General features: G+C 47.1%; 10 protein-coding genes across 10 annotated transcripts; 5 read left to right on the top strand and 5 right to left on the bottom strand.

The window, feature by feature from the left end:
• Positions 1-118: 118 nt before the first annotated feature.
• GGS25DRAFT_493206 (ubiquitin-conjugating enzyme/RWD-like protein) lies at positions 119-2,151 on the bottom strand. The gene is made up of 3 exons (XM_049261232.1): positions 1,426-2,151; positions 1,080-1,351; positions 119-1,019 (listed from the first exon to the last, which is right to left on the bottom strand). Exons 1-3 carry the CDS (start codon positions 1,687-1,689, stop codon positions 845-847), a joined length of 711 nt encoding a protein of 236 aa, XP_049117269.1. The 5' UTR covers positions 1,690-2,151; the 3' UTR covers positions 119-844.
• A 228-nt stretch (positions 2,152-2,379) lies between these two features.
• GGS25DRAFT_305854 (uncharacterized protein) lies at positions 2,380-4,375 on the top strand. The gene is made up of 2 exons (XM_049257685.1): positions 2,380-2,817; positions 2,876-4,375. The coding sequence occupies exons 1-2, from the start codon at positions 2,526-2,528 to the stop codon at positions 4,300-4,302; spliced, it is 1,719 nt and encodes a 572-aa protein (XP_049117270.1). The 5' UTR covers positions 2,380-2,525; the 3' UTR covers positions 4,303-4,375.
• A 427-nt stretch (positions 4,376-4,802) lies between these two features.
• GGS25DRAFT_532019 (MFS general substrate transporter) lies at positions 4,803-7,163 on the bottom strand (the record flags this gene model as incomplete). Its single annotated transcript, XM_049265556.1, has 7 exons — positions 4,803-5,580; positions 5,653-5,953; positions 6,041-6,369; positions 6,422-6,705; positions 6,762-6,861; positions 6,928-6,953; positions 7,020-7,163. The coding sequence occupies 7 exons, from the start codon at positions 7,161-7,163 to the stop codon at positions 5,025-5,027; spliced, it is 1,740 nt and encodes a 579-aa protein (XP_049117271.1). The 3' UTR covers positions 4,803-5,024.
• A 1,188-nt stretch (positions 7,164-8,351) lies between these two features.
• GGS25DRAFT_493217 (succinyl-CoA ligase subunit alpha) lies at positions 8,352-10,296 on the bottom strand. Its single transcript, XM_049261233.1, has 5 exons — positions 9,846-10,296; positions 9,689-9,717; positions 9,496-9,622; positions 9,353-9,441; positions 8,352-9,294 (listed from the first exon to the last, which is right to left on the bottom strand). Exons 1-5 carry the CDS (start codon positions 10,010-10,012, stop codon positions 8,705-8,707), a joined length of 1,002 nt encoding a protein of 333 aa, XP_049117272.1. The 5' UTR covers positions 10,013-10,296; the 3' UTR covers positions 8,352-8,704.
• Positions 10,297-10,501: 205 nt separating this feature from the next.
• On the top strand, positions 10,502-12,415 carry GGS25DRAFT_493218 (26S proteasome subunit P45). The gene is made up of 4 exons (XM_049261234.1): positions 10,502-10,724; positions 10,785-10,847; positions 10,937-11,746; positions 11,808-12,415. Exons 1-4 carry the CDS (start codon positions 10,722-10,724, stop codon positions 12,312-12,314), a joined length of 1,383 nt encoding a protein of 460 aa, XP_049117273.1. The 5' UTR covers positions 10,502-10,721; the 3' UTR covers positions 12,315-12,415.
• GGS25DRAFT_493219 (uncharacterized protein) lies at positions 12,368-14,686 on the top strand. The gene is made up of 3 exons (XM_049261235.1): positions 12,368-13,237; positions 13,321-14,399; positions 14,457-14,686. The coding sequence occupies exons 1-2, from the start codon at positions 12,772-12,774 to the stop codon at positions 14,178-14,180; spliced, it is 1,326 nt and encodes a 441-aa protein (XP_049117274.1). The 5' UTR covers positions 12,368-12,771; the 3' UTR covers positions 14,181-14,399; positions 14,457-14,686.
• Positions 14,687-14,794: 108 nt separating this feature from the next.
• GGS25DRAFT_306121 (PLP-dependent transferase) lies at positions 14,795-16,779 on the top strand. The gene is made up of 2 exons (XM_049257688.1): positions 14,795-15,909; positions 15,982-16,779. Exons 1-2 carry the CDS (start codon positions 15,071-15,073, stop codon positions 16,502-16,504), a joined length of 1,362 nt encoding a protein of 453 aa, XP_049117275.1. The 5' UTR covers positions 14,795-15,070; the 3' UTR covers positions 16,505-16,779.
• Positions 16,780-17,122: 343 nt separating this feature from the next.
• GGS25DRAFT_306079 (uncharacterized protein) lies at positions 17,123-18,409 on the top strand. Its single transcript, XM_049257687.1, has 2 exons — positions 17,123-17,794; positions 17,888-18,409. Exons 1-2 carry the CDS (start codon positions 17,203-17,205, stop codon positions 18,196-18,198), a joined length of 903 nt encoding a protein of 300 aa, XP_049117276.1. The 5' UTR covers positions 17,123-17,202; the 3' UTR covers positions 18,199-18,409.
• A 244-nt stretch (positions 18,410-18,653) lies between these two features.
• On the bottom strand, positions 18,654-20,744 carry GGS25DRAFT_522312 (multicopper oxidase; the record flags this gene model as incomplete). Its single annotated transcript, XM_049264207.1, has 7 exons — positions 18,654-18,818; positions 18,930-19,104; positions 19,169-19,603; positions 19,666-19,699; positions 19,751-20,278; positions 20,334-20,427; positions 20,475-20,744. The coding sequence occupies 7 exons, from the start codon at positions 20,742-20,744 to the stop codon at positions 18,654-18,656; spliced, it is 1,701 nt and encodes a 566-aa protein (XP_049117277.1).
• A 1,364-nt stretch (positions 20,745-22,108) lies between these two features.
• On the bottom strand, positions 22,109-23,592 carry GGS25DRAFT_522313 (BAR-domain-containing protein; the record flags this gene model as incomplete). Its single annotated transcript, XM_049264208.1, has 4 exons — positions 22,109-22,987; positions 23,050-23,165; positions 23,240-23,410; positions 23,466-23,592. 4 exons carry the CDS (start codon positions 23,590-23,592, stop codon positions 22,109-22,111), a joined length of 1,293 nt encoding a protein of 430 aa, XP_049117278.1.
• Between the last annotated feature and the right edge of the window lie 269 nt (positions 23,593-23,861).

Here is a 23,861-nt window from a genome sequence, read left to right on the forward strand (position 1 = left end):
TGTACTAACTATAGTTATGTGCATATACCATATCTAGCTATCTCCTATTTGAATGTAAAAAGAACATCAGAACTTGAAGCTCGAATGTCCCCCCACATCTTCATCCTATTTCCTAAAACCCTGACGCACTTGTTGTTGCGTTGGATTTCTGGTAATGCCTACTAGGGAGGTATGTATTCATAATAATGTTGACAGTATTAGATCGACATTCATGACAACTAAGAGAATAAACACATGTTTAGGTACTTGGTAATAATTTTGTAACTCTTCAAAGTCTTGATGTGGCTTACTCAATTTAGGCGACATAGGTAGACTTAGCAATGATAAAACATGTCTCTCCTATGTGCAGTGCTTAACTGAAGACTTTAAGATAGGTCAATGGTATTGTACACAGACTTTTATTTCCTACCCTGTAGACAGTTCGGAAGGACAGGTAATGCTTGAGGGTCACTGAGCATCGGAAACGGGGGTTACGAAACGTTTTCAGATCTATAAAGCCAAACGGATTACAACGATTCATTGACCAGGAATACATAAGAGAGCATGCGGGTACAAACTTTAGTTTATGCCTATGTCCTGACAAATAAATGAGACTGTGACAAAGTAATTTGTCCCAACCGAGTAACACCCTGCGCCTGACGCCGTATGCAAGTCTGCGAAGACGATTCTAGCTCACTCTGCTGCATCTTCAAGGCGCAGACTTTCTGTTCCGTATTGGTAAAGGATGTGATGGCGTATGTTGTATATGTATGTCGTACGGGCTAGAGTACGGGGTGGTATCTGAAAGTGGAAGAGTGAAGGATACGCTGCGCATTGGAGCGCAGTCTGTAAACCGGACTTTTGACTAGGGCTCTCCCAGCAATCGAGCCGTAATGTCACCCATATAAGCCTCTTCCAATTCGTAGTCCTGGCCGTCAAGTCGGTCAATACCAACAAATTCGAACGCCTCCACGACTCGGTCGATATCGAAGCCCATGTTGACGAATCTGTTTATGAGATCTTTATTATATCCCCGATATCTAGAGTGTGCCATGTTAGCTAGCTAGGAAACAACCACCCAGTGTTTGCGGCAGACATACTTGCTGTCGTCAATTTGCTGGGGCGCAATAACCGTTCGGGGTTGGACGGATTGGAAATTTGGATTCTGCGGGGCTCCAGCATGGAGTACGGCCCACTCGTGGGCCTTCTTATTGAAAGCCTCCCGATCATTGATCATCATTTTAGCAACTTCAGCATCTTGGGGATCTTTCGGCTCGGGACTTTCGAATAGGCCTTGAAGGGATAACAATGTAGACTTGATAGTAAGGACCGGCGACCAGGCGGCAGCGAGAGTATCGAGGCAAATAGCACCCTAAGATGATTTGTTCTTAGCAAAGCCAAAGCAGATCAAATGGAACACACCACTAGAGGTAAGGGTAGGCTCACAGTTTGGCTACTGATGTTGGGATGCCAGACTCTGGTGTCAAACTTCATGACAGGAGGGCGGAAAGGATACTCGCCAGGAATCTTAACATCGACTATGAACCGACCACCTTCGTATGGAGTACCAGGAGGACCGGGTAGGCAGGCCTTGAGGTGTGTGAGGTCGCCAGAGTTATTGGCAGGCTGAGCGGTGATACCGGACGTCTTCGAGTCAGCTTCCATATCGGCAAGCTCTTTAGCAACGCGACGCGCCCTACTAGATGCCATGATGCTCGAAAGTGAATATGTTCAAATAATGCAGATATATGGTGGAGGACCAGCAGTAATAGTATTACTACCGCTACCTATTAAGGTACCTGTACAATGTAATAATATGCGATATGATGATTTAAGTTGCCCAATAGCGGGTTTAGTAAAAGTCCAACGGCAATAGGTGGGTGTGGGTGGTGACGGAGGGAAAAGACAGCCTAGATAGAGTGAATTTAAAATAGAGCTTCAACGTTGGAAGAAAAACAGAAAGGAAAAATAAGAGATAAGAGAAACTACTATGTAGATGGGCAAGCAAGAGCACCTGCAATCAAATTAAAAGTTTGCAAGTTGTTATTTCTAAAGGTTTTTTTTTTTTTTTTGCAAGAGTTCCAGGTTGGAGCCCTGATGCCTAAGTACTGGGTAGGTATGTAAGGCAGAGAAGGTGCTGAGGGAAACATTGAGGCTGAAGTGGAAAACCTCCTCAGCTCCTTACACTTCCAAGGTTCCAAAGATGTGACAGCTCACAATTGCATATGTAACCTACCTTACCTTAATAAACCCCTGACTTCATTGACTTACATGCATGTACCCAAGTACCTAGTATGACGGAAGCAACATTGAACTAACTGTACCCCTCTACATAGACATGGCGGGGTTAACACGCGATCGGCTCTCGATTATTCCTATTCCGGTAACTTTATTGAAAACCTTAAAGTCAGAAAGTCTAATGTTATTCCATACCAACATAATATCTAAAAATGATAGGTTCTTGATTCTCCTTTAGACACGTACAATTTGATTCAGATCCTCGAAATCATCTAAAATCCAATCAATAGCCGCATGCGACATACACGATGGCCACGACCACGATAACCACTACGACCAGAAAGAAGAATACAAATCTCTTGCCTGAAAATGAGCGTTTCCTACGATGTTGCGCCGACATAGCGAGCGCTCTGATCGAAGATCATGAAGCCACCAAAGACCCAAAGAACCCAAGGCGGGATATCAACCTCAACAGTCTACGCTCCAAATTCTCGAGGAAGCACAAGATTGCGAGCATGCCGCCGCTGACTGCCATCATTGCTGCTGTTCCTGAACACTACAAGAAGTACATACTTCCCAAGCTGATCGCAAAGCCTATTCGTACGTCAACGTAATGGAGGGATATGATTCCCTGTCATCCGCTAACAATATACCACAGGAACTTCTTCTGGTATAGCCGTCGTCGCCGTCATGTGTAAGCCTCATAGGTGTCCTCACATTGCCTACACTGGTAATATCTGCGTCTATTGTCCAGGTGGGCCCGACTCCGACTTCGAATATAGTACACAGTCCTACACGGGCTACGAGCCTACGTCAATGCGCGCCATTCGGGCCCGATACGACCCCTTTGAACAGGCTCGTGGCCGCGTTGATCAGCTTAAATCTCTCGGTCACTCGGTCGATAAGGTCGAGTACATCATTATGGGCGGCACATTCATGTCGTTGCCTGTACCATATCGAGAAGAATTCATTTCGCAGCTACACAACGCGCTAAGCGGCTACCAAACAACCCACGTTGATGAAGCAGTCGAGGCCGGCGAGATGAGTAATGTTAAGTGTGTAGGCATTACAATTGAAACCCGACCAGACTATTGCCTTCAGCCACATCTAACAGACATGCTACGGTATGGGTGCACGCGTTTAGAAGTAGGCGTGCAATCCCTGTACGAGGATGTTGCTCGAGATACTAATCGGGGACACACGGTGGCAGCGGTCGCGGAGACATTTTGCCTTGCCAAGGATGCCGGATTCAAGGTGGTCTCTCACATGATGCCGGATTTGCCAAACGTGGGCATGGAACGTGATTTAGATCAGTTCAAAGAATATTTTGAAAACCCAGCATTCCGAACTGATGGGCTCAAGATCTATCCTACGTTGGTAATCCGTGGCACGGGGCTGTACGAACTGTGGCGGACGGGCCGCTATAAGAACTACACACCCAATGCTTTGATCGACATTGTGGCAAGAATATTGGCACTTGTCCCTCCATGGACAAGAATCTATCGAGTCCAAAGAGATATCCCGATGCCGCTGGTCACGTCAGGTGTTGAAAACGGCAACCTCAGAGAATTGGCGCTAGCTCGGATGAAGGACTTTGGAACAACGTGTCGTGACGTGAGAACACGCGAGGTCGGAATCAACGAAGTCAAGCACAAGATCCGACCAAATCAAATCGAACTGATCCGTCGTGATTACACAGCCAATGGTGGTTGGGAGACATTCCTCGCTTATGAGGATCCTAAACAAGATATTCTGGTTGCACTACTTCGCCTGCGTAAATGCACAGAGAAGTATACCTACCGCGAGGAACTCACTGGACAGCCCACTAGTCTTGTCAGAGAGCTCCATGTCTACGGAACTGCTGTGCCGGTTCACGCAAGAGACCCCAAAAAGTTCCAGCACCAAGGATTTGGCACGCTTCTAATGGAAGAGGCAGAGCGTATTGCACGCGACGAACATCAAAGTGTTAAGATCAGTGTCATCAGTGGTGTAGGAGTGAGGAGTTACTATAGGAAACTCGGATATTGGCTAGATGGGCCATATATGAGCAAGTGGCTAGATGGTCGTCCACAAGAGCAACCGTGAGAATAACGAGTCTGTAGGAAGACCATAATCGAGGACAACTGTCAGCTCGATTTTGAAGCACGAACTACGGAGAGCTTCAAAAGAACAATTTGGGCCAACACCATTCAAAATGTCTCGGCATGAATGTGTATTAGAAATTTCTATCTCTAGCTTTCTAGAGACCCCACCTTGGATTCCGGAGCTTTGTGGAAGTATCTCGAAGAAAGTTTGAGGTGAGCTCTAACGTCGTGCCAGATTCTTGACTTTACAAGGCATGACAGGAGTATGACGAGCCACCATAGATGACTGGAGCATACAACATCAAACATGCCTGCCTATGCTACAAACTTAGAGATACCCTCGAATATGCCAAGCCCCAAACATGATTTCATCGAAAAGGGCTTAGGCTTGAAGCCTTGTCAATACCTACCAAAACGGAGGTTGAGAACTACGAGGAACTACGCCGTGAAATAAGTCGAGCTTTCTCTTGAATCAATCAAATTACGATGGCCTTGAGTCACAAAAATTCTGCATAAGAACATCTTATGAAGTATCCTTCTAAACAGCACAGGAGATTGTTCCAGGAGTGGCTTGCTGGACGGATATAACGCGATCTAAAGTAATAAGTGCCCTCCATTTGTAGGTGATCATAATCTTACAGTCGAGGCTACCAACCAACACCATAGGCCATCATATTATCACAAGAATAGTTAATGCTAAAGCTATTCTACCAAGACCATTGTTCATTTACCTTCGACATCGATGTTTTGAATATGTTCGACTGTAGCTTCCACTTTCTCCGTCATCAGTTCCTTGACGCCCTTTGTCAGAGCCACAGCAACGATGGCCAGCACCACGAAGGGAATAATGCTCGCCCATGCCAATCGATAAGCATAAGTATATTCCCACTGGCTTGCCTCGATAGCCGCCGCCCAGATCGTTGGGGTCGCGGCCTCAATTCCTGTCCCCACCTTGCCGGCTGCTAGCGCCTCCAGAAGTAGCGGCACACTACTTTCGGGAAGGCCTGCATTTATAGCTGCTGCCCCGACTTCTAGTGCGTAATGGTTATTGAGTCGGCTGTTGATAATAGCATTGAGGACCGCGGATCCAAAAGCACCACCGATGGCACGCGCGGAAAAGGCCAGGCCCGTCGCTGTAGACAAGAAAGCGTGCGGCGACGTAAACTGGATGAGAGCTACTAGAAGTGTGAGAGGTCCTGCTTGGCCGAGGCTAGCAAGGACGTTAAAGCCATACTGAGCTGAGCTCCATGATGGTCGGACGGTAGCATAGCATATGGTTCTATCTCGACACGCGTCTATTAGCTTCACACTATACTGTGTACAAAGAATCTGCTAGACATGGCCCACTTACACGACGAGGAAGACAACGAAAGTCAAGAGTAGCGGCGACTTTAAATCCTTATAACGGGTTGCGTACCAAGTCAGGGGTACTGACGCAAATATAACGGGGAGTTGGTAGCTGAGTTGTCGGACCGATATCGCCCAGGAGTTACTTTCGAATCCTAGCTGGAGTACAATTTGGGGTACGACCGAATTCACTGCACTGTAGAATATCCAGCCCTCGACCGCGAAGGCAAATATCGAATAGGTGAAGTTGGCGTTCTGTCGGAAGAAGATGTGCGCGACTAGGCCGTCTGATCGTCCCTTCCATTCTGGTTTTGTCAGTTATTCACTCGTACAGGCTGCTGGGGAGTGTGCCATGATATAAATCAAAGTTATTGGAGATATCGCTTTCATACCATAAATGATGAATCCAATGAGCACCGCAAGACCGAGAGATAATGGTACGGCGACGTGCGGGTCTGACCAGGCGTACGTGCCGCCTGCATAGTCAAGAGCGACAAGCAGAAGAGTTGTGCTAGTCATGAAAAGCACGGATCCAATAGGATCGCAGGCCCAGACGATTTCTTTCAACGACAACTTCGGACGTTCGACCTGTGTCGGGGGCCAGTAAAAGGCGAAGAGTCCAGCAGAAGTGATACCGTGGAGGGCAGCTTGAATCCAGAATATATACCTCCACCCCCCAGCGTCCACGTTTGTCACAGCACCTGCGCCGAGAGATCCGATCCTATTCCAACGATTTAGTTACTCCCCTACCCTAATACAGTGTGTAAACTTACAGTCCACCCACGGCACCGCCCACAAATCCGAAGGCATTTGCCAGTGCACGATACTTTAAGGGTAAGATTTCGGATGGAATGGCTTGGACAATGGAGACAGTAGATAGAGTGATGCCGATCAGAATACCTCCACCTATGAGCATGTTCATGGACGTTGCTTTGGCGGATATAACAGCACCCACGAACGCGATCAAGGGAGGAACTGCCGAGAGATATTTCCTGTCTACCACATCGGAAAGCCGACCGATAATAGGCGACAAGACGGATTGCATTAGCAATGGTCCCTAAGTTCATGGTCAACACATGGGCGGTCAGCGAGCTTGGGTAGAGAGCAAAGCACCTGAATGATCCAGCCCGCTATCGTGGGGTCTCCCATATCCCGTATAATAAACGCGATGACAGAGCCCGCAGCTACCACTACGAACACCTGGGCCATAACACTATGATTCATAAGTTAGTGCTGACAAATAGGCACAATAGGAGGAGTGCTTGGTAGATGAACTTACGCGAAACTGGTTATAAACACCACCAACTAGTTATATTCTCGTTAGTTCGACGTGGTTTCGCAACAGTAGAGGGAAACGAATTGGACTCATACCCATGATCTCCACCCTAGATGAATATGGTAGGCCTCATCGACCGCTTCCTGGGAGATTGGTGGAACTTTCCATTCTGTTTGATACCCCGGAGAAGACTTTTGGTCCTCGACCATGGACGCAACTGGTTTCTCTTCGTCAGACATATCCAGTTTCTTTGAGGTACACTTTGAAGGGGGGGCAAGAATGAGAACAAATGGATAGCTGGAGCAATCTCGAAGTTGTAGTCTTGCTGCTACCTAACTACTATATAAATAGACAACCAAAGCAGGTACTTACTGCCCATGAACCCGGGATTTGTGTATATCTTGCGGATAGTACATCATATGTAGCATTGACCCTATAGCTATTCTGGTCTAGTTATGTAAGTCTAGGTCATACTAACCCAACTGGTTCCAAGCCAAAGAGTGCGGAGACCCCAGGTTTCGACACGGCAGTTATACCATCTGAGTAGTGTTACTATGCCTTGATATAATACACGTTTAGCTGCGGGGTTGATTAGAATACCATGGCCTCGGCGTGGATTAGTAGTTCAATGTTTGAAGGCAATTTGGAGAAGGCCGGACTTATTACTCTAATAAGAGACTCTAGATTAATCGGCACTTCTATCCCTCCCAAAACCAAACTTGCTACCTACCTAGTAGCTACGCAGCAGCTGAAATGCCCCAGGGATACATCCATGAATGCTTTTACAGTGCCCTCAACATCAGAATCCTTTCCCTCTTGTTCACTTAGTAGGTATCTAGGTAGGTATCTAGGTAGGTACTATACTTTGCCTTACGATGAACTTATGAATCAGCGGGATAACTTAGGTACTGACTTCCAAGGTTGTCGTGAGATGTTGGGAAGTCCAGTCTCACTCTGACCCTGGGCTATTGGCCTTCTGTCCATATCAGCAGGGGCCTGTGAATACATTATGTGGACTTGTTGTTTTATTCGACTTTGAGAGAATTTGCCTAGATCACCAATCCAATCAATATTCACGTTTAACGGGTCGGTGACTCAAATGATGACATGGGCCTTGACGACAATTCGTCGACCTACATACCTAGGGTACCTACCTAGGTAGGTATCATGCTGAATCACACATACACCTATCTTTTACACAACATATAAATCAAGCTTGCAATTCTATTTCTATCCTGTGAATAAAAAACCCAGAATGATTGTTCTCCTTCCCACGGATATATACCAGCGGGTTGTTTAATTATGGGTGTAGTTAAATCACTAGGACGCATGTATAGAGGTGGTTATTGTATGTCAATCTAGTGAGATTGGCCGGCCTTTATCTTGAGATTTACAAAACTGAAGAGGTGCATTTGATGTAAAATACTCCTCGACTTACGCAGGTATGTAGATACACATCACTTGAAATGCATGTAACCATCTAAGATCTAAGTTGAAGTAGGTTTATTGGGGAGACAAATACACCAAGATACAATGCACTATTCGCCGCCCGTCTATCGTAAGCGTAAAAAAAACAATATGTTCTCTTGGCAGCAGATGCAACTCAGCTTGCCCACCCCCATATCTGGTCCCAATCCTGCTTCCGCGTGGATGCAGCGTTATACATTTATGGCCGACGTTCCTCGTGAAATATTAAGCTCACTCGGGCTGCAAGATACTATGGTACCTAGGCAGCTAGGCAGCTATTACCCTTCTCGCTTCTTCGTATGACGGAAGCTGGTTACAATAGATCTCGCTTGACGAATGCTTCTCTCATGGTGCGACCCAGGCTGGCAGGTGAACGTTCTACGATAACGCCAGCAGCCTCTAGGGCCTTGATCTTGGAGTCGGCACCACCCTTGCCTCCAGATACGATTGCACCCGCATGACCCATTCGTCGTCCTGGAGGAGCGCTGATACCGGCGATAAAGCTTACGACGGGCTTGCCACCATTGACGGTATTGTTCGCCTTAAGGAAATCGGCCGCATCTTCCTCAGCAGATCCGCCAATCTCTCCAATCATGATGATGCCATCCGTCTCTTCATCTTTCAAGAACACGTTGAGGCAGTCAATAAAGTTGGTCCCGCTGAAAGGGTCGCCGCCAATACCAACGACGAGCGACTGACCGAGACCGGTTTGGGTGGTCTGGTTAACGGCTTCGTAGGTCAAGGTACCAGAACGAGAGACGATGCCGATGCGACCGCGCTTGTGGATAAAACCGGGCATGATGCCGATCTTGCATTGGCCGGGCGCAATGATACCAGGGCAGTTAGGACCAACGAGGCGGGTTTTAGACTGTGACTTGAGGATATCGGTAATTCGAACCATGTCTTTAGGAATCCATTAATCAACGGTACTAGGGATAAGGCGTTCTAAATAGAAACGTACCGTGTTGGGGAATACCCTCGGTGATGCAAACAACGAGGGGGATTTCGGCAGCGATGGCTTCCTCGATACCGGCGGCGGCTAACGGAGGACTGCAAAATCATAGTCAGCATTATGTTCTGAATCTTGCTTATCTGAACACTTACGGCACGAATATAGCGGTGGCGTTCGCACCTGTGGCCTTCACAGCCTCACCAACATTTCCGAAGACAGGGAGACCGAGATGCTCTTGACCAGCTTTTTTGGGGTTTGTGCCCCCGACAACCTTGGTACCTATTCGTAAAAGTTCGATTAGACTAAAGTTTCCCACATCTGTAGAAGGCCGCCTGGGATACTTACCATATTCAATGGCTTGCTGAGCATGGAAACTAAAAGTATTCAAGGGTCAGTTGTGAGTCTTTATATTTATAATACCTGTGTTAGTTTTAAGACATGCGAATCATATAGTTATAATGGGGACCTGTGGTCTCCTCGCATGGGGAAGGGTGACGCTTACGTTCCCTGCTTTCCAGTGAAGCCTTGAAATATAACCTTGGTGTCGGAGTTGATGCGCAGGTTGTTGATGGTCTGGGAGTAAGGGGATGTGGTAGAGCTGTACGCTCGTCGAGAGACCTGGCGCAGGACAGCAGCGCCAGGACGCAGATGTCTAGAGAAAGCTTGCATGTCGAAGCAATTGACCTATGGGAAGCTGTAGAAGAAGCTTCCGACAATGAAGAGCTTTCTAGTGGGAGGTAGTACCTGGTAGGTATGATGAGATGTTGGTGAAAGGAGGGTTGTAAAAAAAATTGTTGAAGCTTCTCAAATGCCAAAAAGTTAATTGAAACCGTTGCACATCGTAGTTACATGTAATGCCGCATGCAAAACCAGTGGTTCAGTGGCTGTACCCCGGTAAATATGATGCGCATGCACTGGCCACATGCTTCCGTCCCGATACAATCCGACTTTTCATGGTTATGTTCACCGAGCTTGTGGGCATGTGGCACTTTAGATCTTATCTACTGCTTATCTACTGCTTATCTACGGAGTACTATGTACTTATGTATGTACTATGCAGTACCGTACATGCACTTCAAGTATTACATAATCTAACTACTAGGTAGGCACAGTACGATGCACGCGTTTCCCTTTTGAAGCCTAATCTATCAGCCGCTAGTGCTACGGCTATGAGGCTGTCAACTTGAAGCAACAACGATTGAGCTTGTAACCGCAATTTCAACTTCAATCATTCCAAGGCTGATTTATTCATCCACTTTCTATTTCTATCATCACTACCACACTTGGCCCATCATTAAACATTCTGTTGGCCTGCGCAGGGTCCCTCTATTTTAGAAGTAGCATTTGACAATCGCTTTGCGATTGATAGCTTGTCAACATGGTGAGTTGAGCATTGTAGCTATACCTAAACGCGTATGAACGGTACTGATCTGCTATATAGGGCCAAAACCAATCTGGAATGGGTGGTGCCGGTCAAGATGGCAAGGAGGATAAAGACAAGAAGGTACGCATACGTCTACAGAGCGATCTTTTTCGGGTTCACGACATTTCTTTTCATGTTAAGCCTGTGCTAACCCGTATCATATCAAACAGAAGGAAAATCCCAAGTACGAACCACCTCCCCGCCCTACCACTCGTATTGGGCGTAAGAAGAGAAAGGCTGCTGGTACCTCTGCCGCCGCCAAGCTTCCCGCCGTCTACCCGACAAGTCGATGCAAGCTTCGCCTGCTCCGAATGCAACGCATCCATGATCATTTGCTACTCGAAGAGGAATTTGTCGAGAACCAGGAGCGCCTTCGAAAGGCCAAGGCCGCAAAGGACAACACCGGCCCCGCCCCCGACCTCGATGCTATTGACCGAATGGCCGATGAGCGTGGTCGTGTCGACGACATGCGTGGTAGCCCTATGGGCGTCGGTACCCTCGAAGAAATGATCGATGACGACCATGCTATCGTGTCTAGTACAACAGGTCCCGAGTATTACGTGAGTATCATGAGCTTCGTGGACAAGGACTTGCTCGAGCCTGGCGCCTCCGTCTTACTACACCACAAGAGTGTATCCATTGTCGGAGTACTTACCGATGATACCGACCCGGCCGTCAATGTCATGAAGCTAGACAAGGCCCCGACCGAGTCGTACGCTGATATTGGTGGCTTGGAACAACAAATTCAGGAAGTGAGGGAGTCCGTCGAGTTGCCTCTCCTACACCCTGAGCTGTACGAGGAGATGGGCATCAAACCACCCAAAGGTGTCATTCTCTACGGTGCCCCAGGTACCGGCAAGACCTTGCTGGCTAAAGCTGTCGCAAACCAAACCTCGGCTACTTTTCTACGTATTGTCGGAAGTGAGCTCATTCAAAAATACCTGGGTGACGGTCCACGTCTCGTCCGACAACTATTCCAAGTACGATTTTTTTTTATCCTCTATAGTTTTTAGTTATCTTTATACTGACTATGTGCTATAGGTCGCTGCCGAGAATGCCCCATCCATCGTCTTTATCGATGAAATCGACGCCATCGGTACGAAACGTTACGATTCGACGTCGGGTGGCGAGCGTGAAGTACAACGAACCATGTTAGAGCTACTCAACCAACTCGACGGTTTTGATGATCGTGGCGATGTCAAGGTTATCATGGCAACCAACAAGATTGAAACTCTTGATCCTGCTCTAATCCGACCCGGCCGAATCGATCGCAAGATCCTCTTCGAGAACCCGGACCAGAACACCAAGCGCAAGATTTTTAATCTCCACACGAGCAAGATGAGCCTCAATGAGGATGTTGACCTCGACGAGTTTATTAGCCAGAAAGATGACTTATCCGGTGCCGACATCAAGGCTATATGCTCCGAAGCTGGGTTGATGGCTCTACGGGAGCGCCGCATGCGCGTGCAGATGGCCGACTTCAGGGCAGCAAGAGAAAGAGTACTTCGTACCAAGCAAGAGGGCGAGCCCGAAGGTCTGTACTTGTAATCTTAGATAGTTGGAGGGTATGAGGTTGGTTGTGGCCAACGCGTGTCGCCATAGCCGAAATAGACAATAATGTGAGATGCTGCAATCATCATATACCCCTACGAAGACGTCCCTGGTTCCTTTCGTGATAGCAAATCGATCTTCTCCACTAAGTACCCAGGTAAGTACCTAGGTAAGGTATGTATGAATAACATGGGCCACTTATCCGTGATTTCGATAAGCTATGATGGTATTTCTCCCCATCGTCCAATGAAATCCCAACGGCGTGGTGTTTGAGCCATAGATTGTAAAATCTGGCTGAATTTTACGGCATCTGTGTTCTGCTTACAACATCACTCACACCGCTCACTAGCTCATCTAAAATGATTTCGTGCTGTTCCCTTGGAGGAGCTTCCTAGTTATCTCTCTAATATACTGTGACAGCCAGCTCGCTATAAATATCCGGAGTCTTCAAGCAATGAGCGCGCACCCAAATCAGACATCTCAGTCAGGCGAGACGCCAACTTTCTACGCTGAGCTCCCGGGGGATACACATTTTTACCCAACAAACAACCCCCTTCCGGGAGAGGAAGTTGTTTACTATGCAGAGCTTCCGGGCGATACGCCCGCGTTGGCTCACGTCAAACCAAACCAACCGGGCCAGTATCCTTCGTCATTATCATGTAACGGCCCACCACAAAGAACACAGTCGGCGGACGTTTTAGCAGGGTCCTCGCTTTCCAATGCGTCTATGGACGGGAAATCATCAACTTGGACCTCATCAAAAACTAGCATGGGCCTTAGTCGCAAGCTTTATGAATGGGGTGTCAAGGCTAGCGTACCGATTAACAAGCTGACCAACAAGCTTGGGTCAGAAGCATTCTGGCCTTCTACAATGGACAAGGAATGTGACAAGGCCGCGCGGATACTCAAGAGCTTCTGTAGTTGGTTCACCGCTTTCTCTTCCCAGAAATTTGTCTGGCACATAGAAGCAAATGAGATATTAACAGTATATTCCCATCTATAGGAGACGGCTTCCGTACCACGACTTCGTCGTCACCGAACCACTCACGTTCCTCATCTCCCAATCGTCCCGCCACCTCCAGATCTAGATCCCCATCCCCAAGCTCTGGCGGAAGATCCAAAGCCTTGGTCAAAATCCCGCAGTCCGTGGTAGTCAACGCGAAGGGTCTTGCTATTTTCACCACATTCCGCTCCGGTTTTCACATATCTGGCGCAGGTGGTTCGGGCCTTGTCGTGGCGCGCCTGCCCGACGGCTCCTGGTCCCCGCCAGCTGGATTCCTTGTTCATACGATCGGCGCAGGTCTCATGGCTGGCATGGACATTTACGATTGCGTGTGCGTGCTCAATACTTCAGCGGCTGTCGGCGCGTTCACAAAGCCACGGGTAAGCCTGGGAGGGGAGATTGCTGTCGTGGCGGGCCCAGTGGGGACAGGGGGTAACGTGGAGCTTGCATTTGGGAAGAGCGTGAAGCCAGTCTGGAGTTATATGAAGAGCCGAGGGCTCTACGGTGGCGTACAAGTCGATGGAACGGTAATCGCACAAAGGGGCGATGCGAATGCAGTGTTTTATGGGGTAGATCGGATCAGTGTGGATCTAATATTGAAAGGTGAAGTACCGAGCTACGATGTTGAAGCTGATACTGATGTCAGGGGGAGAAAGAAGGACGCAGGGCTTGTCAGGTGGCCGGAGGGCGCGAGGCAGCTTATGAATGTGCTGAGCGTAGTAGAGGGGAAAGGTGTAGATGAGGGTGTTATGGAGGAACTGGGGAGCCAGCCTACTCCGGGAGATCTAGCACCAGCGCTGGAGGGTGGGCATCAATCACAACAACTTCTAGACCCGAACCAGGGCGCTGATATGAGGTGATGAAGTACATGCATAGATAGGGCTCTCGGCTTCAGCATTATCTTAGTTGTTAATACCTGTTCACCACCTTTCTCATCACCGGAAGCTTGGGGCTGGAGGTGGATAGTAAGGAAATATCCCAGCCAGTCACCTTGTGTTCGCCATTTATTAATCTATGATACCTATTATATTCCCCTGGGCAGTTAGTCGGTTCTGAGCTAGCTTTTAGACTTTACGAAGGTGAAATATTCTAATACCCAAAGATCTCGAGGCCTGAAACTGATGCATGAGAAAAAGGAACGGATAACTATTAAAGAGTACCGATAAACTACACTGAACACACCTATGCGATAAGTGTAGGGCTATATGGGTAGTGTATTGTACAGCCAAAAAAGCATATGCGGTTAGTGAACTCGTGGGCCTCTTCTGGCAATTTGACATAACATTAGGTAGATATATCCTTTAGAGTCCATTCGCTTGAATGATACATACGTTTCTCTCGAACTCTAGAAGCATCATTGATGTCAAACACTTAGGTAGGACACTTAAAGTAATAAGTCCCTGACTCCATTTCGATTGGACTCAGGGGCACTTTAACACTATCGTACTAGCTCTAAGAACTAACGTCCTTTTCTCTTGTCTTGGTGTGGGACCGTCTGATTTTGCTCTTTTCCATGTTGATATTAGGTGCTACGTAGTAATTATTATTACATAGTACAAATTGACCTACTATTTATGTAGGTTAGCTTAAATCGACATTTGAACTCGGCGTCTTCAACTCCGAAAGTAGGAGTGTTATACGTTCGTCATCCCAAACTTACCCCTCGTCACCTAATAATACTAGGAATACTAGGAATACTAGGAATACTAGGAATACTAGGAATACTTCTAACTTGAATTCACTCTCAACCATGGAGCCAATTGATCTTCTCATCGGCCGACCATCGCCGCGCTTGCAAGCTGCAGAAAAATTAGCAGCGGCCTCTCAAATCATCTTATCTCAACCCGAGAAATCCGATTGCGCTTTGACATATGGGCCGGACCATGGCGAAGACGAAATTCGCGAACATGTCGCTACTTGGCTCAGCCAGAAATATCGGCCTTCTTCTGGCCCCGTGACCCGGGAGCGCACCATTATTACGAATGGAGCTTCGGGGGGGCTCGCCGCAATCTTACAGAAATTCACTGACCCGTTGTACACACGTCGCATCTTCCTTGTAGATCCAACCTACTTCCTCGCAGCTCCATCCTTCTTCGACGCAGGCTTTGGGCAGAAGATGCAGGGGATTCCCGAAGACAATGAAGGAATTAGTATAGAGTTTCTTCAACTCAGACTTGACGAAGAAGAGTCCAAGCATGCTAGCACAGAAATCGGAGTGAAGCTTCCTGACCACGAGTACAAAAAGCTCTATAAATATGTTTTGTATATGGTTCCAACACTATCCAATCCTAGTGGCAAGGTAATGTCATTGCATCATCGCAAAGTGTTGGTGGAACTGGCACGCAAATTTGATATTCTTCTGATCGCGGACGACGTCTATGACTTTTTGGCCTGGCCAACCGATAACAACCTTTCTCACAAGGGCTTAGACCTACCTCCGAGACTGATAGATCTTGATCGCCAGATGCCCGGAACGAGTGAATGGGGCAATGCCGTAAGCAATGGGTCTTTCTCGAAGTTGGTCGCGCCAGGTCTGCGGGTTGGATGGTGTGAGGCAATGCCTAGATTTATCTATGCAATTTCTTCGTAGTAAGTAATATGAGCAAGCCACACTTCTTAGTTCATACTAGGTACTTAAGGTAATATTAATGATAATTCTAGCGGGCCCACGAGTTCTGGAGGTTGCCAGTCACAGTATACCTCTTTCCTGATAGACCACATGTTGGTGTCGGGGATTCTAGAACAACATGTGAACGACGTACTGATTCCGATCTATCGAAAAAGATATAATGCTCTAGTCAAAGCCATCAAGACCTATCTCTATCCACTGGGGATCAAAATCTCGACAGGAGTTCCTTACGAAATTGCCGTCAAAGATGAAGAGGGCAATTATACCCAAACAATGCTGGCAGGCGGGTTTTTCCTATATATAGAGTACCCGACTGATGACACATTTCCCGAAGTCATGGACATTGTTCGTCTTGGCAAGAATGAATACGCACTGGACATTGCACCTGGCGTAATATTCGCCGTTCAAGGAGACCCTGAAAGTCTCAAAAGGGCAGAAATGACCTACAAGCGAGGAACCAGGCTATGTTGGGCATGGAATGAAGAAGAGGTGCTAGTCGACGCGGTTCAAAGGTTCGCCAAGATCATCCATCAAGCAAAAGAATCAATCCGTTAGATTTTATAGGCTCTCATAGAGGCTCAGATGGCTACGGGATGTTCTATTGGTATAAATTATTGGTAAGATATATTAAATAAAACTGAAAAGCAGAGGTGTTGGTTATTGTCTTATGTGTGTAGGGCTTTGTCCTACTTGACTAGCCACGATGTAACAGCTCACAAGAAAAGGGGGTGTGAGAAAGATACCGAAAGCTTGTCTCGGCATGTTCACGAGACTCGACCACCAAGGCACCGAGACATATGGCTTGATGGGTACTAGGTTAGGTAGGTAACTACTAAAATTCAGTTGTTACTTGATTCTTTTCGAAGCCCAAACTCATACAAACTCATCGGGGCCAATTGAATGACAGAATTTGGTCCAGGATATATTAAGGGATCGCAAAATAGACAATGCTGTGTTCAGGGGTTGTCCCCGCACCGCTTTCCGACGTCCTCTGCCAACCAATGCCTCAGGGTACATGATCATGAGATCGATCATCGAAACAAGGATATCAATCACAGGTACAACCCGAGGAGTAGTTCAAGATACATATAAATAAAACTGGCTGCGTCATCACACTACATTGGTCTCCCTTTTTAGATCAAAGCTCCGGCTTGATTTCGACTCTATTTTTCTCCGTTCAAACATTCTATTCTACGGTGACCATCAAGCGAAACTCCATCGATGTACTAATACCATTACTCCCCACACTCACCATGCATATGCTACTTGAAGTCATTTTCCTATCTGCCTTCTATGCGAGAGTTGAGGCCTTCCCAGGATGGCCGACGGGTGGGATCTTGGTGACGGGCAATGCCGTGCAGTTTGATAGGGAAACTTGGGAGCGTGAACTTGCCCAGCCGAATGCAACTGGTAGTTCATCAGTGACCGGCTTTGACCTTTCACAAAGGTGGCCAAGCCAGCAAGTAGACGGCTGGACGCTCTCTTTGAATGTCAGCCGTGACATACCAGACTCTCAGACACTGAACCCAACCAATGGAACTGGTAGAGCCTTCACCGGTACCAGCATCTTTCTCAGAGCGCCCAACACTATCCAAGAATCCTTCTCAGACCAGGCAGCACTTGATAATACCACATGGAAAATATGCGTAGCGGTAATCCCAAATGGTCCACTGGATGATTCCTCAGAAGATGGCACATGCAGTTTTCTTTCATCACAATGCATTACCGATCTGCAGCAGGCATATGCAGATAAGTTTTCCCGGAATCAAGATTGCTATGGAACTCCGCCATCAACGCCATCAAGTTGCGGAAGCTTGGTCAATACTGCCAATTTCGGAGTTCAACGTTCGTAATACCCATTACCTACTCAATTTTCTTTTTCTTTTCTTTGTCTTCTTTTTTATCCCTCAGCTATCAAAATGCTTACACGAGACGCAGAGTTTCCACTGAGCTCTGTCAATGGAACAGAAGTGTTTGTCACGGCTTCAGATGGCCATGACGCTGGAAACGAGACAGCTTGGGACAACGCGACTCGCCAAGTCTGGCCTGTCTTAACTACGTGGGGATGGAACGTACGAGCAAACGCGCCGAATGATTCTTCTCCTCAGGTTCAGCTGTCATGTATCCGGGCGAACAACATAGAGCCTGGCAGCGAGCCTCCCGCGTCTTTGGCGAAAAAGCTTCGTGGTTCAGTAACTATCGCACTTGGTGTCGCTGGTTCAGTAGCTTTTATTGTTTCTGGCTGGTAGGGCGAATCTGAACTCCAGGGTTTATTATTTTTTTACGTCGATACCGTTCCAACCTACTGTTGAGTTAAGAACTGACGGACTGCCATATATAATCTATATTTGCCAGGCATACACTCGCGGGGTCTCATTTGTACTTTTGCCTGCAATGATTTATGCCTTTATATATGTATCATTCGCATATATGTGGCAACTTATGTAACAAAAAAAAGCATGATAAATATATCTGCAAGTACCTAACCTATATCCAGAAAATGCCAATATACAGAAATAGTCCCATCCCCTTAACTAGGTGCAATTTGTGGTGAACTAGGTCCCATCCCTTCCAAGCTCGATTTCGTACATGAAGAGGCATCTACGATGCACCTATTCCTAGGGATTTACTATAAAATATAATAGGGCAAAATAAACCTACGCCCTTGCCATGTTAGATTCAGTGCCTGAGCCTAATATTACCCTTAAATTCCGGAGTCCCCTTGCTCGATGCCCTCAGAAGCTTGGAATGCTGACCAACTTGAGCAAGTGTCGGTCAGGGTGTCAGTATCGGTTATGTTTGCAATTTCGTCGTATCTCTCTACAAATTGCAATGCAAAGCCCTCACTTGTATGCCAACCGATATGACACTTTAAGTTTCATGTTAGCCATTTGAATATCTAGGGAAGGGTATGCTTGAAATTCAGACACAAGCGTGTCGTGCTATTCATTGGGATAAGGAGTCTTTGGGGTTAACTTACGTGCATAAGCCAAACACCAGGGTTGTCTGCCTCAAAAGCCATAACTAGATACCCAGCAGGGGGCAACATCGCTGTATCTCGGCGAGGCGGGTTGTCCGTTTGCAGAGTGATGTCAGTACTATATGAGCCAGTTCCTTGGGCGAGGACAAAAAAGTCATGGCCGTGTAGATGGATACTAATTCATTAGTATCGAATCATTCTCCTTGGTTGAAATAAAGTGAGAGGGATAAGATACTTACGGATGAGGCACAGCAAGGTCGGTTTGGATTACCAGATATACCCATTCATTGGCGGTTGGTAGTGATATAACAGAGTCGTCGGTTTCAAATTCAGTTACCCCATCGATGACCTGCGCGAGAGTCGGGTTTGCCCAATCAACCAGCATAGAAGTGCTGTTCAAAGTCCACCGGAAGAGACTATTGATAATTGCAATGCTAGCCTCTTCGTTGGTGAAGGATCCAGCACTTCCTACTGTCTTGCTAACGTATGGAACTAGGTTAGAGGTCTCATCATCGCAAGAATCCCCGAACTCTGTGGTATTGTAGCCGCTGGTTGTTGGTGTGGATGAGACATCCGCGTAAGTCACAATGCCACGAATATCATCTGCATTTCCGTTCTCCGCACAAGCAGACTGAGGAACGGCTCGTAGCCAAAAGTTATCCGCCACCGATGCTCTATAAAATATTAGCTAGAACTCGAAAGAGCAACGAGAGAATCTAACGCCGAAGTTACTTACTGATCAGCCGTTATGATGACATCGTAACGTTGAGCTTCATAGCTAGTTAGTATTATATTAAAATAGAGACGATGATCTTACTCACCGATACCAACGTTAAGCACAGTCGTATTATACGGTTGAATTGGTATAAGATCAGATGCTATGACTTGCATGGTATGGTTGTCAATCGAAAACTTGAAGTGAGTATCGAGAGCGGAGTTGACGATCCTCAATCGATACGAAGTTCCGGACGTAAAGGATACTTCGAACCTCGAGCCACCATTATCCCAGACATTGGTACCATTGATGAGCCCCGTCTCTAAAACTGGAGGACCGTCTGTTTGTGCTGTGTCCCATAGTTCGTCTACCGTAGAGTGATCCCAGTCCGAGATAAATAAAATACCTAGGTCTTCATCATAATTCGCCGTAGCTGGGCCGTTGATTACTATACCTCCAAGAACACCCTGCCATGCTTGGAGCGCAAAGTGTGAGTGATACCACGAAGAGCCATACTGTGTTGCCCTCCATGTGTAGGTGGCAGTATCTCCTGGGATTGTTGGACATTGAGTTATAGAGCTAACTCCGTCATTCTGATTGGTGAAGTTCTGACGGATTCCATGAAAATGAATAGCTATATTATTAGCTGTCTGAGAAGAATGACTTCATATTTATAGGAGAATACTCACATGTGCCGTTGTTAGAAGAAGAAAGAGAGTTGGTAACGTGAACAGTCACAGTGTCACCCCAGTCTGCAAATAATGTTGGTCCTGGAATCGTGCCCTGAAATGCTTAGCAGTAGCTCAATGAGTATTGATAGTTGCACTCACGTTTATGGCCATCGCGCTACGGCTAACTCCGTCTGGTGAGACGGTCACGTCGGTAAGCTCTAGCCAGTACTCTCTAGTCACTCCTGTGTCCGGAACTACTGTCATGTAGTCGGTGTCGACGGAGTAATCGCACCACTCATTTCTGGTTGTTGCTGTATTTCCGTCGCATGCTGCTCGAGGATGCAGACTGACAGATGGTGAAAATGGTGACGCCACAGCAGTACCGTACAAGAGTGACAAAACAAGAACTGGAAGCTTTAAGAGAAACATGATGTAACGAGTTGAATTACGGTGAGAACTAGAGTTGAATTGTGGAAAACCAAGGACGAAGCAAAGCTTGCCCGTCTTGAGACTTGAAGTGAGTAGAAAAGGTAAATCGTGACCTAGAGGCTTAATATCCTGCAAACAACGACTTTGATTTTGTCTCTTCTCTTTTTCGAATTTTGTACACCCATCAAGGCCATCTTTATGTTCCTCATTCTATCCCCTATCATGTGCTTTTGTTCTATTTGAGGGAACATTGGCGGAGCCTCGACCTGAATTATCCGCTAAGAGAGTTGTATTGCATGGGTTGGATATAATCCACAAGTATCTAATTATACCACCTTTGAGTGATGCTATAGTGACATCTTGATAGAGGATTCCGCCTCACACACTAGCTTCAGCTATGAAGGCCTCGCGTACTGTGGGGTCTGGCCTCGTGTGCTGTGGGGCTCATAACTGGTCGGCCGTGTTCAAGAACATGAACTATTCGTGGATATGTGGCTCCGGATGCGACTGCCGTCGTCGGACGGATATCCGTACGGAATTTTGGCGTCGATGTGGAAGATGGCCTGGATCTTTTAAAACGTAGTTAGGTAGCATCGACGAGGGGATGACGTCTAGGCATAATCTCATGTGACGTTCAGCTACTAGGGATGAGGCGTCTAGACAATACGACAGCTAGCAAGTATTAATCAGATTGACGGATAAATTTTTTTGCTATGAACAGGAGTATCGTATAGGAAGCAATTGCTTTGGTTCACGGTAATTAAATTTACCGTTAACGTGGCTATGAAGTTTCGAAAAGTAGGAATAGGTGCATCTAGAAGACGGGCACAGCATTACGTATGCGTTGCTCCAAAAACTGCTAAATTTCCGAATCCCTCCCCCCCTTACGATACATCGCCCGCTATCAGTGACCCGAGATACAGAAATGACCGGGGGACTCGACCCACCCTTATAGTCCAGCAATGCGATGCATTAAGGGGGAATGAAGCTGACGAATCTATTGGCGTAAACATTCCTAGCATTTACTTATAGTATAATACCTGGCCACGAATTTGCACCTAAATTAAAGCGGATATAAAATTGTAAGCTCAAAGGAGCCAGCCCATAAATATATTTTTCAACGAGTCGTTTCCCAAAGGCAGTCTGTCACAATGCATCCACTAGGCACGTATTCTATAGTATACAAACACGCCTAACGCCACGCGGTGAAAAAAAAAGTCTTCTGGGACGACGAATGAGACATATTGCCCACCCAACACTTCAGCCATGATATTCGCATCGTCTATGTTCAAAGCAAGAGTCCTGCTATTTTAATATTTTTGATACAAGGGAGAGTCGAGTTAAAGATTTGGCATGTCAATCTATTAGTACCCTCCCTCTCTTCTTGCGGGGACAGGTGGCGGTGGCTTCTTAGCTCTGCTTGGTGGCGGTGGAGGAGGAGCCTTCTTCACAGTTCCTGTTGTAGCTATCGTACGCAAACCATTGTTGCTTGCGCTGCGACTGAGACTTCCATAACTTGTTGCAGGACTCTCACTTCGGTCATACTCTGGGCTTCCACTACTAGTTGTTGTGTCGTAATCATCTACGTACACATCAGGGCTCAGGTTTTGGTTCGTCTGGATTTTGCTGACTGGTCGTAGATTGTTGCGGAGGCTTTCTACTGCTGGTGCTGTAGGTGTCCTCCGTACCACCTCGGATGGAGGAGGAAGAGGCTCTCTGGTCGAAGGTCGTCTTGGTGCAGAGCCTGAATCATGAGTAGTAGAGCGACTGATACTTGGTCGTACTTCAGAAGTAACAGCTTCATTGCTACGAAATGGGCTGGAGCGAATAGGCATGCGTACAGGTTCGGGTGTTGGGTCGTCCTGTCCGTAGGTATCCTGCCGGCTCGCCCATCGCTCAGTGCGATCCGTGCTGTTATTTCTGTTGGATATCCGAGAACGTGAATCTGGCACCTGGGTTGAGCCAGCAACCCACTCCTGTTTCACTCGCCGAAGCTCTTCGGCGCACCGCTCATAATAATCGAGTTCGCAATCGAGGAAACTTGTTAAGTCACGAACTGAATCAGCTTCCGCCTCCTTAATATCCTGCATGCGGCGTAGAACGTCCTCAGAGGATTCTTCGTATTTGGCCTTCGCTGTTCGAAGTTCCTCGTCAAGCCGAAAATCCTCCTTTTTGGCCTTTTGCATCTTAGCCATGCTCGAGTCGTATGTAAGACGACGATGCTCAAGCTTTTTGCGAGCGGACTGGGAGTGGAAATGTCAGCAGGCGAGCCTGGGGCCAAAGAAGACATACGTAGGTGACAAACCTGATATTCCTTCATCATTGCCAATGAACGCTCCAAACCTTCTAACCAGTTCGACGTGGCGTGGGCAATATATGTCTCCTGGATCCCAGCAATACGTTCGTTGGCTCCACCCATAGCTGTCACATCACTACATATCAGCGACCTTGAAATTCTTCCCTTCGGGGGGTATCTCCAGGGGAAAAAAGCATACCAATCAAGGAAGTGCCAAACTCTGAGTCTGGCTCAAAGTCTTCGCCATGGCTGATCATTGTCCGACCCAGATAGCTAACTGGTAAACCCTTCTCCTTATCTTCGAAAGCTTCGCCCCGGCGAGATAGCGACTTGACATACGCGTTCATGGATTTCTGGAGACGGTCGTAGCCTACAGAACAATGTTAGCAAAGACATGATCGATGATAACACCAAGAAGCACATACCCTCGTGCCTCAGAGCCATCTCAGTCTCTAAACTCCTAAACTCATCAGAATGGCTAGTTTTTGCCTCATGGCCAATTTTCTCACCGGCCCACTGGAAGGCACGGTCAAATTTCTTGGTGAAGTTCATGTTCGTGATATGCCTCGCAGAGGTTCGATTGCCGGAATAGATACGTCGAGTATGGAAGTCCTGCTACCAAAAGAAAAAAGTGAAGCAAACGAGATAATGGAAACCAATACGGACGACAAAACTAGGTAGACGGCTTTTCTTTAAAGTTTTAATGCAAGGGAACCCAGGGGAGAGCTCTTGGTCTATCTGTCTTGGGCGTGGGGCTGTAGGCGACTAGAATGGGATGAGATCTGTAGCGTTGTGGAGCGTTGTGGAGAACTGGATCCGAT

This window comes from Hypoxylon fragiforme (assembly GCF_022984875.1).
Source record: "Hypoxylon fragiforme strain CBS 206.31 chromosome Unknown GGS25scaffold_5, whole genome shotgun sequence".
In the NCBI taxonomy this organism is placed as follows: Eukaryota; Fungi; Ascomycota; class Sordariomycetes; order Xylariales; family Hypoxylaceae; genus Hypoxylon; species Hypoxylon fragiforme.